The sequence below is a fragment of the Cervus canadensis genome, chromosome 1 (genome assembly GCF_019320065.1).
Source record: "Cervus canadensis isolate Bull #8, Minnesota chromosome 1, ASM1932006v1, whole genome shotgun sequence".
Classification (NCBI taxonomy): Eukaryota; Metazoa; Chordata; class Mammalia; order Artiodactyla; family Cervidae; genus Cervus; species Cervus canadensis.
In genome coordinates, this window is record NC_057386.1 from 27,205,182 (window position 1) to 27,219,520 (window position 14,339).

General features: G+C 47.2%; 1 protein-coding gene across 10 annotated transcripts in view; it reads left to right on the plus strand.

Annotated features, from left to right (window-relative positions):
* The window catches only part of SPECC1 (sperm antigen with calponin homology and coiled-coil domains 1), a 210,789-nt gene that overhangs the window by 132,829 nt on the left and 63,621 nt on the right, over positions 1–14,339 (plus strand). For all 10 annotated transcript variants that reach the window (XM_043473066.1, XM_043473070.1, XM_043473069.1 and 7 more), the window contains one exon: positions 5,110–6,686. In XM_043473066.1, the coding sequence (XP_043329001.1) occupies positions 5,110–6,686 (1,577 nt within the window). The remainder of the gene's footprint in view (positions 1–5,109; positions 6,687–14,339) is intronic.

A 14,339-nucleotide genomic window follows, 5' to 3' on the forward strand; every position in this document is an offset into this window, starting at 1 on the left:
GTCTCCCAGAGTTTGCTCAGATTCATGTCTATTGAGTCAATGATGCTAGCCAACCATCTTATCTTCTGCTGCCCCCTGCTCCTTTTGCCTTCAGTCTTTCCCATGTTGCTACAAATGACATTATTTTGTTCTTTTTTGTGGCTGAGTAACATTCCATTGTGTATATACACATGGGGTTTCCCTGGTATCTCAGTTGCACCTGCAATGCAGGAGACCTGGGTTTGATCCCTGGGTTAGGAAGATCCCCTGGAGAAGGGAACGGCTACCCACTCCAGTGTTCTGGCCTGGAGAATTCCATGGACTGTATAGTCCATGGGGTCGCAAAGAGTCGGACATGCTGAGTGACTTGCACTCTCACTTTCGTATACGCTTTTCTTTATCCTGTCATCTGTTGATGGACATTTAGGTTGTTTCCATGTCTGGGCTGTTGTGAATAGTGCTGCAGTGAACACTGGGTGCATGTATCTTTTAATTGAAGAGAATTGAGTGTGTTTAAATGCTGGTTAGAAGGATCCAGTGGGAAGGGAATGACATTTCCACAAGTCACAGGTGTGTTGGGGACCCTGGGGATACTGGCAAGAGCTCAGTGAGGGTTGTGGGGAGCAGAAAGGCCCAAATGATGAGTATGGTCAGCTGTGGTTAGCAATTATGCGTGGCCTTGAAACCACAGGAAGAGGTTTGACAGGAAATATGTACAGAGTCTGGAATAGAAAATGAGAGTTACTTAAGGGATATGGATCCAGAACATCTCACAGGTGGGGGAGGCTGGAACCAGGAAGACCTGTGAGAATGTTTCAGAAATTTCAATGGAACGTTCCAAGGACCTGGACTAGAGTCAGACTGAAAGGAAAGGAAAAACATGGAGACCCTCTCAAAGCTAGTTAATACATCTGTGTGACTGCCTGGCTCGTTACAAAAAGAAAGGGGGAAGGAGGCTTTAAATATGTTCTTCTCTGATGGGGGAAACTGAAAGATGTCTGGTGCCATTGTCAGAATATTTTGTGACTGCAGAGAGCAAAGATTTTCAAAAGTTAGCCACCAGCCAAGAGCGGAGACGGATGAGGAGTCTGGGGAGATTAGATTTGACAGTAAAGAAGTTATTGGAATTTTCCAAGAAAAAGGTTACGAAGGGACTTCCCTGGTGGCTAAGACTCTGTGCTCCCAGTGCAGGGTGCCTGGGGTCCATCCTTGGTCAGGGAACTAAGATCCTACATGCCGCAACTAAGACCTGGCACAGCCAAGTAAATAAAAATAAATATTTTTTTAAAGTGTATTATCTTATTTTTTAAAAAAGGTTATAAAGAGTTATCATACAGAATAACCTGGTAGTTTTAGATTTTTAGAGACAGAATGAGCGAGTCTGCTTGTGTTAGGAGACCAGGCAGGCGGCATGCGATCTTGTGAATTGTGTGTCTCTACAGAGCAGGACTTGAATCCTTGGTGAATAAATGAAAGGTTAGTAGTTTACTTCAGAATGCCACCCTTTCCCCCCACCCCACCCATGTTACACTGAGCAGCCCCAGGAGCAGATTCTTTGGGTAAGATGAGGAAATCAGAAAGAGACTGAAAATGTTTTATCTTCAGCTCATGAGAACCACTGCTTAAAACCTTATCAATAATTTAAATGACTGCACTGTTTTTTATTTTAAACATGCTTTTTGTTCTATGGAAAGATTTTTTCCCACCCCATTTTCTCTCTCTGTATTGTTAGGATAGGATTTTTCCCTCTTTTTTTTTTTTTTAAAGTTTTATTGGAGTATAGTTGCTTTGCAGTGTTGTATCAGTTTCTGGTGTACAGCAAACTGAATCAGCCATTCGTATACATATATCCTATCTTTTTTAGATTTCCTTTGCACTTAGGTCACCACAGAGTAGTTCCCTGTGCTCCCTCTCTTTTACTTTATGGCATAAATATAACGTAAAAAAGGATCAGGAGAACTACTCACTGTCGACCAGCTCAGCACTCCCTGTCTTGCGCGTCCTCTTCCCTCCCTGTGCATCTGTGTGTGTGTGTCTGTGACACACACTTTGATGCACCTGTGATCAGCCGCAAGATAATACAGTGTCTCCTCTGGTGTTGTGAAATGTGACATGTCAAACATGGTTTAAAAATATTATTGTATTAGGCAGAGCTTGCTTTTATTTTAACTTCTTGTAGCCGGACAGCCATCCTTGGCACCAATAAGCAGTGATCAGAAGAGGAACGACGTAAGGGTGCCCGCCATGCCGGGCCCTACCCATCAGCCTAGGCTCCAGCACCCCGGCTGTCTCCCTGCTCAGCTCTCCTGTGCTGGGGAACCTGCCAAGGCTGAATGGCTCTGAGCTGATGCCTCTGAACTCAGTTCTTGAAGGAGACTGGGAGGAAGAACCCTTCTGGTTTATGATGTGGTAAGCTAGGGGACTGCCCCCCACCCTGCCAGTGGCCATGATGGGGTGTCTTGATGCAGATGGTGGAGTAATAGTGCTTTAGTTTGGTCCAGTGATGAATTTTAGCAGCACTCTCAACTTATGCTCAGCTAATGATAGCTTCTGAAAAGATGTGTCCAGAGACTGGAAGAGCCTTTTAAAGAAGATAAGGAGGCAATTACACTGATCATCAAGTGATGATGAAGCAGCGAGAACCAAAAAAAGAACAGATGTTGTGAAAGTACAGCTGGGTTATACGCTTTGTAATCCACAACTGGATGTAATTCATAAATGGACTTGGGTTTGATGTAAACAAATTCCTAGTAGTTTAGATAAGGCATAAGTAACACCCAAGCTTCGGACAGACTGAGATTGTCAGCAAGAGGAAGGAGTGAAGCTGTTGCTGCTACAATGGCAGAGGTGGTCTGCTGCTGTCCACATCATTCTTCCCAATCAACAAACAGCTGAAAGTAGCCTTACTTTAGTGGCGTTGTCAAGAATGCAGATGCCCATGACAGTCCGTCCTGGATATTCAGTGTTGCATGTCCTCACTATCATTAGGTTGAAACTTTAGTTATCCCCCAGTTTTCATTCCGGTCCTTGACAAGGTTACTTCACTCCAGAAGACTGGTGTGACGAAAAAGGTTTATTGCTTAGTGATTTCAGTCTTCACTTTACAAGGATATTTAAACACATCTTTTCTTCACTGAGCATTTATTGTGGTATACTGGAGGCACCAGGACACAGCCATGCATCACACATGTGTTACCATGCTCTTAGCTTTCCAGTAACTTAATTTGGAAAGGTTAACTTAAAAACCTGAGTCTTATTCTATGTGACTATGACAGCCTAGCCTTCATCATGTCAATGTTTTAGAAGCATCCAGCGGTAAGACACTCAGCAGTGTCCCCCGCCTGCCTCCACATCACCCCCTCAGATTCCAGGGCACTGGGAGACACAGTTACTCATGACTTAGTGGCTGTCTTGGCAGTGGGTTCAGAGCTGTTTCACCACAGTGGTCCCTGCTTCTGCCTTGGCTGGCTGGGGCCTCTGCCAGGCTGTGGATGTGTCCCTGCCCCCACTCTCCCTACACAGCAGAGGCCTCCGGTCCACGGTCCATTATTGTGTAAGTTGCTGCAGTCAGCCTTGATTCATCAAACCTCTTTGAGTTTGTAAGAAATCCAGATTTTTCATTTTATACTTTAATCTCTGAGGTGGGTTTTGTTTCTGGAGCATTTAGGAGATTGATGTCTGAGTTTTCACCCCTAGATTTTTTTCTTTTTTTTTTTACATTTTCCATAGTAAGCAGCATAAGTGAAAATTTAAGATGTAGTGTAGGTGAAGGTTAAAAAATAACTGTTTACTCAGCCGTCAAAAAGAATTCATTTGAACCAATCCTAATGAGATGGATGAAACTGGAGCCCCTTATACAGAGTGAAGTAAGCCAGAAAGATAAAGAACATTACAGCATACTAACACATATATATGGAATTTAGAAAGATGGTAACGATAACCCTATATGCAAAACAGAAAAAGAGACACAGAAATACAGAACAGACTTTTGAACTCTGTGGGAGAAGGTGAGGGTGGGATGTTTCAAAAGAACAGCATGTATACTATCTATGGTGAAACAGATCACCAGCCCAGGTGGGATGCATGAGACAAGTGCTCGGGCCTGGTACACTGGGAAGACCCAGAGGAATCGGGTGGAGAGGGAGGTGGGAGGGGGGATCGGGATGGGGAATAAGTGTAAATCTATGGCTGATTCATATCAATGTATGACAAAACCCACTGAAATGTTGTGAAGTAATTAGCCTCCAACTAATAAAAAAATTAAAAAAAAAAAATAACTGTGGTAGTATAGATGAAAATAAATTCCTTACATTTTCTATTGTAAGTTCTAAATTCTCTATCATTTCCACATTACGTAAATCTGTTTGGCATTGAAAACCATACAACAGATGAATGTGCTGGGCCCTCATCGTGTTGGTTCTTGTTTCTTTGTGAATACAAATGAGCACAGTATTCCCACTTATGTTAAAAACAATAGGTCATTGAATCAGATCAGCCTGTGCCTAGTACAATATTATTTGGGTCTTCTGATTTCTTCATGGAATTTGTTCAGTCAGAATGCAAATGATACATTTTGTGAGTGTTTACTTAAGAATTCACAGCAATCCTGTATTTTGCTTACTTGTCAGAACTGTCAATTCAGTTGTGTTTCAAGTTACAGAAAACCTAGTTTAAGGTGACTTATGAAAGGTGACTGTTGGCTTGTGTGGTTGGAGGGCCAGCCTCAGGGTGACTGACCCACAGCTCCACAGCGCCACTAAGAGCTTGGTTCCTTCTTTCTTCTCTGCATCCTCACCTTCCTCCTGCGATGATGGTTGCCAGCCATCCCCAGACCAGTCTGTTTAGGCGCTCACGCAGGAACTTCTCCTGGTGTCTCGTTGACCTTGACCGTGGGGCTGGTGTGTGCTTTGAGCAAGCAGCCGTTGCTGGGGATGGGGTGATGCTGAGTAGCTCAGCCTGGTGCCGGCTCTGCTGAAGCACAGGGCTGGGGGCAGGGGTGCAGAAGCTCCAGTTGGAGCTGGGTAGGCACCGCAGGGAGGATGTGATGGAGGAAGAGTGGCAGCCATGCTGCCCACGTGCCCTGAGAGCTGAAGTTACTGGGTTTGTTTCACTGGTTTCTTCTCTCTTCAGGGGCCGTGACAGCCACCAAGAGGACAGGCATTCCCGCCCCTCGAGAACTCGCTGTCACTGTCTCGAGAGACAGAACTGTGCCACGCGGTCCCTCCAACTCAAGGAAAGCGACAACCAGCCCCACCTCTTCTGGTGCGCCCACCCCCACCAAGCACGTTCGGGCTGCTCCCCCAAGACCCCGGCCGGAGCATGAAGGTGCAGAGAAGGCCGTGCTCGAGTCCCAGGTCCGGGAGCTCTTGGCAGAAGCCAAAGAGAAAGACAGTGAGATCAACAGGCTCCGAAGTGAACTCAAAAAGTGGATGGAGAAACGGACTCAGGACAGTGAAGACGGGGACACTTTGGACCCCAGTGTGGACAGAGCATCGGTCTTGCCGGGTGACTCGGAACCTTTGATCCGAGCCCTTGAGGAGAAGAACAAGAGCTTCCAGAAAGAGCTTGCAGAGCTTGAGGTAGAAAACCGGGCCTTGAAGGAGAAACTGACTTATTTTGAGCACTCCCCGGATTCAGAGGGGGGAGCAAGTCACACTGGGGACAGCAGCTGCCCGACATCCATAACTCAGGAGTCCAGCTTCGGGAGCCCGACGGGGAATGAGGCGTTGGGTGAAATTGACACGTACAGAAAAAACCCACACGAGGGTGCCCTGCGGACATCAGGCTCTTCCAGCAGTGATGTCACCAAGGCCTCCTTGTCCCCGGATGCCTCTGACTTCGAACACATCCCGGCAGACACCCTGGGGCCCCTGTCTCCCGCTGGGAGCCTTGTCAAGAGCTCCAAGTGCTCGGCAGCCAGCAGCTCCCCAAACACAGCGAGTGAGCTGTCCTTGGCGTCCCTGGCAGAGAAGATCCACAGGATGGAGGAGAACCAGCACAGCACGGCCGAGGAGCTGCAGGCCACACTGCAGGAGCTGTCTGACCAGCAGCAGATGGTGCAGGAGCTGACGGCTGAAAATGAGAAGCTGGCGGACGAGAAGACACTCCTGGAAACGTCCTTTCATCAGCACCGGGAGAGGGCGGAGCAGCTGAGCCAGGAGAATGAGAAGCTGATGACCCTCCTGCAGGAGCGTGTAAAGGGCGAGGAGCCTGGCGCCCAGGAAGGCAAGATCCTGGAGCTGGAGCAAAAGTGCACAGAGATCCTGGAGCAGGGCCGCTTCGAGCGCGAGAAGCTGCTGAGCATCCAGCAGCAGCTGACGTGCCGCCTGCGCGCGGTCGAGGAGGAGCACCGTGGCGCCCTGGAGCTGGTCCGGCACCTGCAGGAGGAGAACGGGGAGCTGACCACCCGCCTGGAGCTGGAGCGGCACAGCGGTGGCCCCGCAGCTGAGACCCCAGCAGCGCGTCAGCTTCCCATGGAAGGGCTCCAGGTAGAGAACGGGTCTCTGCAGGCCTCCCTGGAGAACGAGGAGCAGAAAACTGGAGAGGCCAGCCCCCTGGGGCCCACGGCTGAGGGCTGCGACGTCCAGGAAATGCTGACCGTGGCTCGAGCCGAGAAGGACCAGCTGGAGCAGTCCTGCTCGGAGCTCAGGCAGGAGCTGCTGAAGGCACATGGGGAGGTGAAGCGCGTTTCAAGCCTGCTGGCCAAGGTAAGGAGCTTTCTCTCTGCTGGGGTTTGCTCATCCTCATCTACTTGGCCCTCCTCAGCCTGAGAGACACAGGGCACAGAGGACCACGTACTCAATTACGTTCACAATCCAGCAGTCTAGCCTGAAGATCTGTCAGAGTCCACACAGACCAGGCATGCAGCAACGAGACACCCCAGTTTCTAGCTACAGTAGTAGAATGTGTCATGGGGATACAGTGAGTCTGATGATGCAGGAATAAAGAACATCACAGTCTGGAGTCCAGTCCCCAGGGGAGCACCTAGAATAATGTGGGTAAGGGAGGGTAGTGCAGGAGGACTTCCTGGAAGAGGTGGCAGTAAGCCAAGTGTTGAAGAGTGAGTGATAGACATCAGGTTTCCTGGTTACCATGCTTTGGGCACTTAGGAACAGAAAACTAAAATCACCCCAAGTTTCCCCACCAAGTAATACAATTATATAACCACTATTTTGGCATTTTCTTACCAGATGTACCAATGTATGTGTGTGTGTTTTTGTCTCACAAGTTAAAAAATTGTTCTATACATACTAACTTTTTAAAAATCATATTTTGTGAGCACATTCTCATTGTTCACTATTCTTTGAAACATGATTTTGAAGGCCAGATAGTATGCTGTTCTAGAAATATTTCCTAAGTACTTTACCGCTCACCTATTGTTGAACATTCATGTTTTTTTTTTCCAGTCTTTTGATAATGTAAGTCATTTTTTATCTCTCTCTGATTATTTCCTTAGGAAAAATTCCTAGACATTGACTCACTATGTCAAGACCGTTTTAAAGACTTTGCATGCCTTTGGCCAGATTGGCTGCCAGCAGTAAGACACAGGTGTAATCCCACCAATGGGGTGGGGTGTTCTGGACCCCTTGCTGACATTTGGTACCTAGCTGTTGGGTCATTCAGATCTGGTCTCCGTTTCCTCTTTTCCCCTCCCCGTTTCCACTCAGAAAGATCTTCCCCAACCCAAGATCAAATAAATGATCACTATTTTCGCTTTTTAAAAATAATGCTTTAATAAAAAAAAAAAAATGCTTTAATCAGCCTGGACTTTGTTCTCTGGTAAAGATCGCTGGTGATTGTATGATATTCTACCCACCCTCAGAGCAGTGCTGGAAAGGTATAGACAGGTGGCTTCCAGTTTCCCAATTCCTCTGAGCTCTGGGTTTGATTTTGGAGTCCCTTGCTGAGAGGGACTGAAAACATCCTCCCACCTCATATCAGGGGCTGTCACTCTCTTGATACAAATTATGCCCTGAACTCCCAGAGGGTTTGTCTCTGCTGCTTCATCTGCTTTAAGAATGGTCCATTGCAACCTGATTCTCTGGTCGTTAATGGTGTGGATGTCTTACAGGCTTTCTTCTTCCTGTCATTTCTTCATCTTCAGCTGGGTTAGAGTATCTTCAGGTTTCCAGCTTCTCTGACCTCCACCTTGTAATTTTGCTGGCAGCTGACTGTGTGATTGTAGAACCTGCCTATGCACAGCTTCGTGGGGCCAGGGTGAGGGGGGTGGGGTCTTGTTTCCACAGAATCGTCAAGCCTTAGCCTCCCGCCACCGCACACATGCCTTCCTTAGCTGGCCAGCAGTGTGGAGTTGGATCACATCTTTGTTTTTCCAGATTATAATGCAGTCTAGGTCTACTTGTCAAGATTCCAGTCATTTGGGACCCTGATTTCAAGCTGGAGAATTTTTGTAAGTCTTGGAACCTAGAAGTTTTAAAAAAAAAACACGGATTTTTCTGTTCCCCTGAGGTTGACAACGTGTAGAAATTCAGTTCCTCCTGCAAAACTCGGGTGTTTCCTCCAGTGTAGTAAGGGGGTTGTAAAGAAGCACTTGCCTGAGTGGCCAAGGAAAATGAGAGGTGACACGATCATTATGTGACCAGCGTTGTCACCAAGACAAAATGATTAGGGCAGCAACTGGCCACAAATGGTCAGTTTGTGAGAGCAGATGTGGCAGGTCAATGGCCCTGTCACTGTGACTGAGGACAGAACCCTACAGGGATGGAGAGACCTGGACCCTGGCTGGCATGGCAGGTGGTCCATGAGCATGACCAGCTGGTGCTTTGGACAGTGAGAACAAACCCCAGAGTCGGGGCCCCAGTCAGCAGATGTGTGCGCTCTGCTCCATAACCTGGAGTCTGGTGTTCGAGTCTGGTGGTGGGCTCCAGGCGGTGTAATGTCACCGCTCCAGGCTGGCAGCCCTGAGACCCTCTCTGCCTTCCTGTTGGAGGTGCAGACGACGAGCATCTGTTTTCAGCATCTGGTCTCTACAGTCCTGACAGTCCTGTGGGAGAACCTTCCCTGGCTCCCCCCTGCCTCCCCGTTACACCTGGGCAGGACTGGGTCATACCCAGTGATCTGGTGACCCTGCCTCAGGTCACCTTCCCTGAGTGCAGGATCATAGCCTGATTCCTGAACAAGTTAGGAGGTCTTAGTAAGAAGAGAAGGGGGCGTGACCTCTGGGCAGGTGAGAGCACCATTGGCCATAGCCAGCAGGACTACTCCTGGTCAGTCACGTCCCCACCCCATCTGCTTTCCCTTCCAGCCCCTTCCCTGCCCTCTGCCCCACTTTTCCCCCCACAGGTCCTGTCTGAAGCTTTAGGTCTCAACTTTGGTGTTCCTTTTTCAGAGGCGCTGACCCTCAGCTCCAGGAGGGCTGTGGGCTTATGGACCCAGGAGGCCACATCCTGGATGGGCTGGGACTTCTTGGCTAGCCCAGTGCCTTGGTGGTACTGGGCCTGAGCTCCAGTCTCTTTCTTAAACTTGACCGCAGGACTGGTCTCTGGAGCCTCTGGCTGCCCCAGCATTTGTCTCCTGGTTGAGACATTGGAAAGCACCTCAGGGAGCATCACAGCTCTGCCCTGAAGGTGTCCCAGAGGGCCTCAGTGAGATACAGATGTTTGCCCTCCTCCTTGAGTTTTCTGTCCCCATCTTTCTTTTTCCATAACAAAATTGTAAACTGAACTAGCATATTCCCTCCCCTTTGGCATAGTAGCATTGTAAAAAAGATAGTGCAGATGGAAGCTGGCATGAATGAATCATGGCTCCATCAGAACAGGGGCAAGGATTCAGCAGAAGGAATAACCAAGTTAGATGTAAAACAGACATAACGAGACTTCCCTGGTGGTCCACTGGATGAGAATCTGTCTTCCACTGTAGGGGACACAGGTTTGATTCCTGGTCCAGGAAGAACCCACATGCCTCGGAGCAGCTGAGCCCCAACTCTAGGACCTGAAAGTCACGACTGCTGAAGCCCATGTACCCTAGAGCCCATGCTCTACAACTAAAGAAGCCACTGCAATGGGACGCCCACACACCACAACTAGAGAGTAGCTCCCGCTTGCTGCAACTAATGCCTGAGCAAAGCAATGAAGACCTAGCACAGCCAAAAATAAAATTTTTAAAAAATATCCAGTGCAGGGGATACCCGTTCAATACCTGATTGGGGAACTAAGGTCCCACATACTGCAGGGCAACTAAGTCCACATGCTGCAACTAGAGAGAGCCCCTGTGCAAGCGAAGATCCAGCACAGCCAAAATTTTTAAAATTTAAAAAAAATATAAAATACACACAGCAAGATAATGCACACTCATTCATGGTACAGTTACTTAAGCCCTCACACTATGTACAGTCTTAACATGTGACAAATACCTATGAAAAGAAGAGAAGCGAAAAGCAAAGGAGAAAAGGAAAGATATACCCATCTGAATGCAGAGTTCCAAAGAATAGCAAGGAGAGATAAGAAAACCTTCCTCAGTGATCAGTGCAGAGAAATAGAAGAAAACAATAGAATGGGAATGACTAGAGATCTTTTGAAGAAAATTAGATACACCAAGGGAACATTTCATGCAAAGATGGGCTCAATAAAGGACAAAAATGGTATGGACCTAACAGAAGCAGAAGATGTTAAGAAGTGGCAAGAAAACACAGAAGAACTGTACAAAAAAGATCTTCATGACCCAGATAATCACAATGGTGTGATCACTCACCACGAGCCAGACATCCTGGAATGTGAAGTCAAATGGGCCTTAGAAAGCATCACTACGAATAAAGCTAGTGGAGGTGATGGAATTTCAGTTGAGCTATTTAAAATCCTAAAAGATGATGCTGTAAAAGTGCTGCGCTCAGTATGCCAGCAAATTTGAAGTGGCCAGCAGTGGCCACAGGACTGGAAAAGGTCAATTTTCACTCCAATCCCTGAGGCAGTGCCAAAGAATGCTCAAACTACTTCACAGCTGCACTCATTTCACATGCTAGTAAAGTAATGCTCAAAATTCTCTAAGCCAGGCTTCAATAATACGTGAATCATGAACTTCCAAATGTTCAAACTGGTTTTAGAAAAGGCAGAGGAACCAGAGATCAAATTGCCGACATCCACTGGATCATCAAAAAAGCAAGAGAGTTACAGAAAAACATCTGTTTCTGCTTTATTGACTATGCCAAAGCCTTTGACTGTGGATCACAATAAATTGTGGGAAATTCTGAAAGAGATGGGAATACCAGACCACCTGACCTGCCTCTTGAGAAACCTGTATGCAGATCAGGAAGCAACAGTTAGAACCGGACATGGAACAACAGACTGGTTCCAAGTAGGAAAAGGAGTACGTCGAGGCTGTATATTGTCACCCTGCTTATTTAACTTATATGCAGAGTACATCATGAGAAACCCTGGGCTGGAAGAAGCACAAGCTGAAATCAAGATTGCCCGGAGAAATATCAATAATCTCAGATATGCAGATGACACCACCCTTATGGCAGAAAGAAGAAGAACTAAAGAGCCTCTTGATGAAAGTGAAAGAGGAGAGTGAAAAAGTTGACTTAAAGCTCAACATTCAGAAAACTAAGATCATTGCATCCCGCCCCATCACTTCGTGGCAAATAGGTGGGGAAACAGTGGAAACAGTGGCAGAGTTTATTTTGGGGGCTCCAAAATCACTGCAGATGGTGACTGCAGCCATGAAACTAAAAGATTCTCATTCCTTGGCAGGAAAGTTATGACCAACCTAGACAGCATGTTAAAAAGCAGAGACATTACTTTGTCAACAAAGGTCTGTCTAGTCAAAGCTATCATTTCTCCAGTATTCATGTATGGATGTGAGAGTTGGACTATAAAGAAAGCTGAGCGCTGAAGAATTGATGCTTTTGAACTGTGGTGTTGGAGAAGACTCTTGAGAGTCTTGGGTAAACTTCAGGAGTTGGTGATGATCAGGGAGGCCTGGCATGTTGCGATTCTTGGGGTCGCAAAGAGTCGGACACAACTGAGCAACTGAGCTGAACACGTGACTTTTTCCATGTGTTAAGCATCTGGTAAATGCTTGTTGAGTAAACTGAACGAAGGAATGTATGTCAGAGAAACTTGCAATGAATTAGGAGAGAAAGGCTGCTAAAATTATATCAATCAATATGTTAAAGAAAAGTTTATCATGTTTTTATAACAGCTACTGTTCTGATGCTTTATATGTGCCAGATACTCTTGGTGCCTTTAGGTCATTTAATCTCACTTAATTGTCATAATTTTAGGGTACAGATACTGTTTTTATCTAGTTTTTTTTTTTCTTTCTGTTGACCTATCTCAGGGTTTGTTGAGGAAACTGAGGCAGGGAATGGTTAAGTTACTAGGCTTAGTTCATTAACTAATGAAGGCCAGGGGCTGACCCCAGAACTCTTCTTGGTTGGTTGGTTGTTTTTGAAGAGGCAAATTTTGTTGGACTTAATTTTCATCACCCTGTTTGCAGGGTTTTTTATTTTTTGCTGTACTATGCAGTGTGCAGGAATCTTAGTTCCCTGACTGGCGATCTAACCTGTGCCCTCTGTGATGGAAGCACAGAGTCTTAACCACTGGACCACTAGGGAACTCCCAGAACGATTATTCTTCATCCCTGATTTATGCTGCTTCCTGGTTACACAAAAATAAAGGAGAGAGAGAGAACCATCTGAAGCAGACACATGGGCTCGAATACACAGCAGTCTTACAGCCAGGGCCTTTAGGTTTGATAGAAAGCAACTTGCCAAGTCTCGATAAACTAGGAAAGATGTTCTTGCTTGTCTAGAGAGTAAAGAAATTCGCAGCGAAAACCCATGTCATTAAGACATGTCCTCTTGTTTGATTTAGAACCTGAATCTTGAGGGCAGTCTGGGTTCACCAGATGTGTTGGTGGGGCAGGACAGCAGGAATGTCATATGGAAAGACAGTTGCAAGTTCTCACCATCAAAGAAGTGACCAGTGGTTTACAGTTTCTGGAGTGCATGGCAGCTGCTTACAGTCGGGCTGGAGGAGACCCCGTCAAGAGCTTTGAATTGTACCCTCAAGCCAGTGGGAGCCTCTGGAGAATTTTTTCAATACCAGTTTTGTTGACATACAATTCATTTAAAGTGTACCGGTAAGTGGTTTTTAGTGTATCCACAGAGTTGTGCAGCCATCACCACAATCAGTTTTAGAACATTTTGTACCCAGAAGAAAGGGCTTTCCAGGTGGCTCGGTGGCAAAGAAAACACCTGCCAATGCAGGAGACTCAGGTTTGATCCCTGATTCAGCAAGATGCCCTGGAGAAGGAAATGGCAACCCACCCCAGTATTCTTGCCTGGAAGATTCCATGGACAGAGGAGTCTGGCAGGCTACAGTCCATGCAGGTTCTGTTTTCCTGGGGACAAGCGAATGATGATACCATTCCTCAGATTCAGTGTCTGACCAGCCAGAGGAAAGGCAGTGACCTTGTTGAGATCCCAGCCCCTGTCAGGTCAGGCCAGCCCTGCGGGACAGTCCCTCCCAAGTGGTCTCTGCTGCCACCTGCCTTTAGTGCTTGTCTGAGCATCGGGACCGGCTTAACGCACCCCGTCTCTGGGGAGGACTGGGACTCCCAGGAATCATTTGACAGATTTGTGATGCAGTTCTGCATGCCCCATTTCTAGAGAAAGTTGACTTTTGAAGAGGAGATGTGCTTTATATGCGTGAGAGTGAGTTCTGTCTTTAAAGGGAAACCTTGGAAACCACGTCGTGCATGTCAGTTCTGTTCTTGAACCAGAGAAGCTGGACCCGGTGACCTGGCCCAGGGAACGAGGAGCCAGGGGTGCAGGGTTCAGCCGGCACCCAGTAGTCGTCAGGGGCAGGTGCTTGGCTGAGCTGCTGGCCAAGCTGCTCTTTTCTAATAATCTAATTTCTCTCTCCATTAGTTACTTTGTGAGATGAGTCTAAAAATACCTCCCCAGCCCCTACCGGAAGCGTGATAAAGCTACATGTTTTTTTTCTTTTTTTAATAAAAGAGCTTTCCAGAGTACATTGCTAAACTTGAGAGAATATTCCAAAATCAAGAAGGAAGAACGTTGTCTGTAAGTGGACCCACGTGCACTGGTCTGTACGTTTACCCACTCAGCTGTGCACGGCACCCAGCACAGGCCCTTCCGTACCTACGCCTGTGCCCATGACCCCGACATGAAGGACGTAACGGAGGCCAGAGCTCCTGAGAGGCCGGCAGCCTGAGCTACACGCGGAGACCCTAGGGTCCTCAGCCATTCCTCACCTGCTCACATCCTCCTGTTTTAATCCCAGTCAAGCAAAGGACATGTTTCTAGACCCCAGGGGAGTGGCCCTTAACGTGGGAGTCTGTGAGGTGGAGCCTGGTTGCTCTGCAGAAAGCCAGAA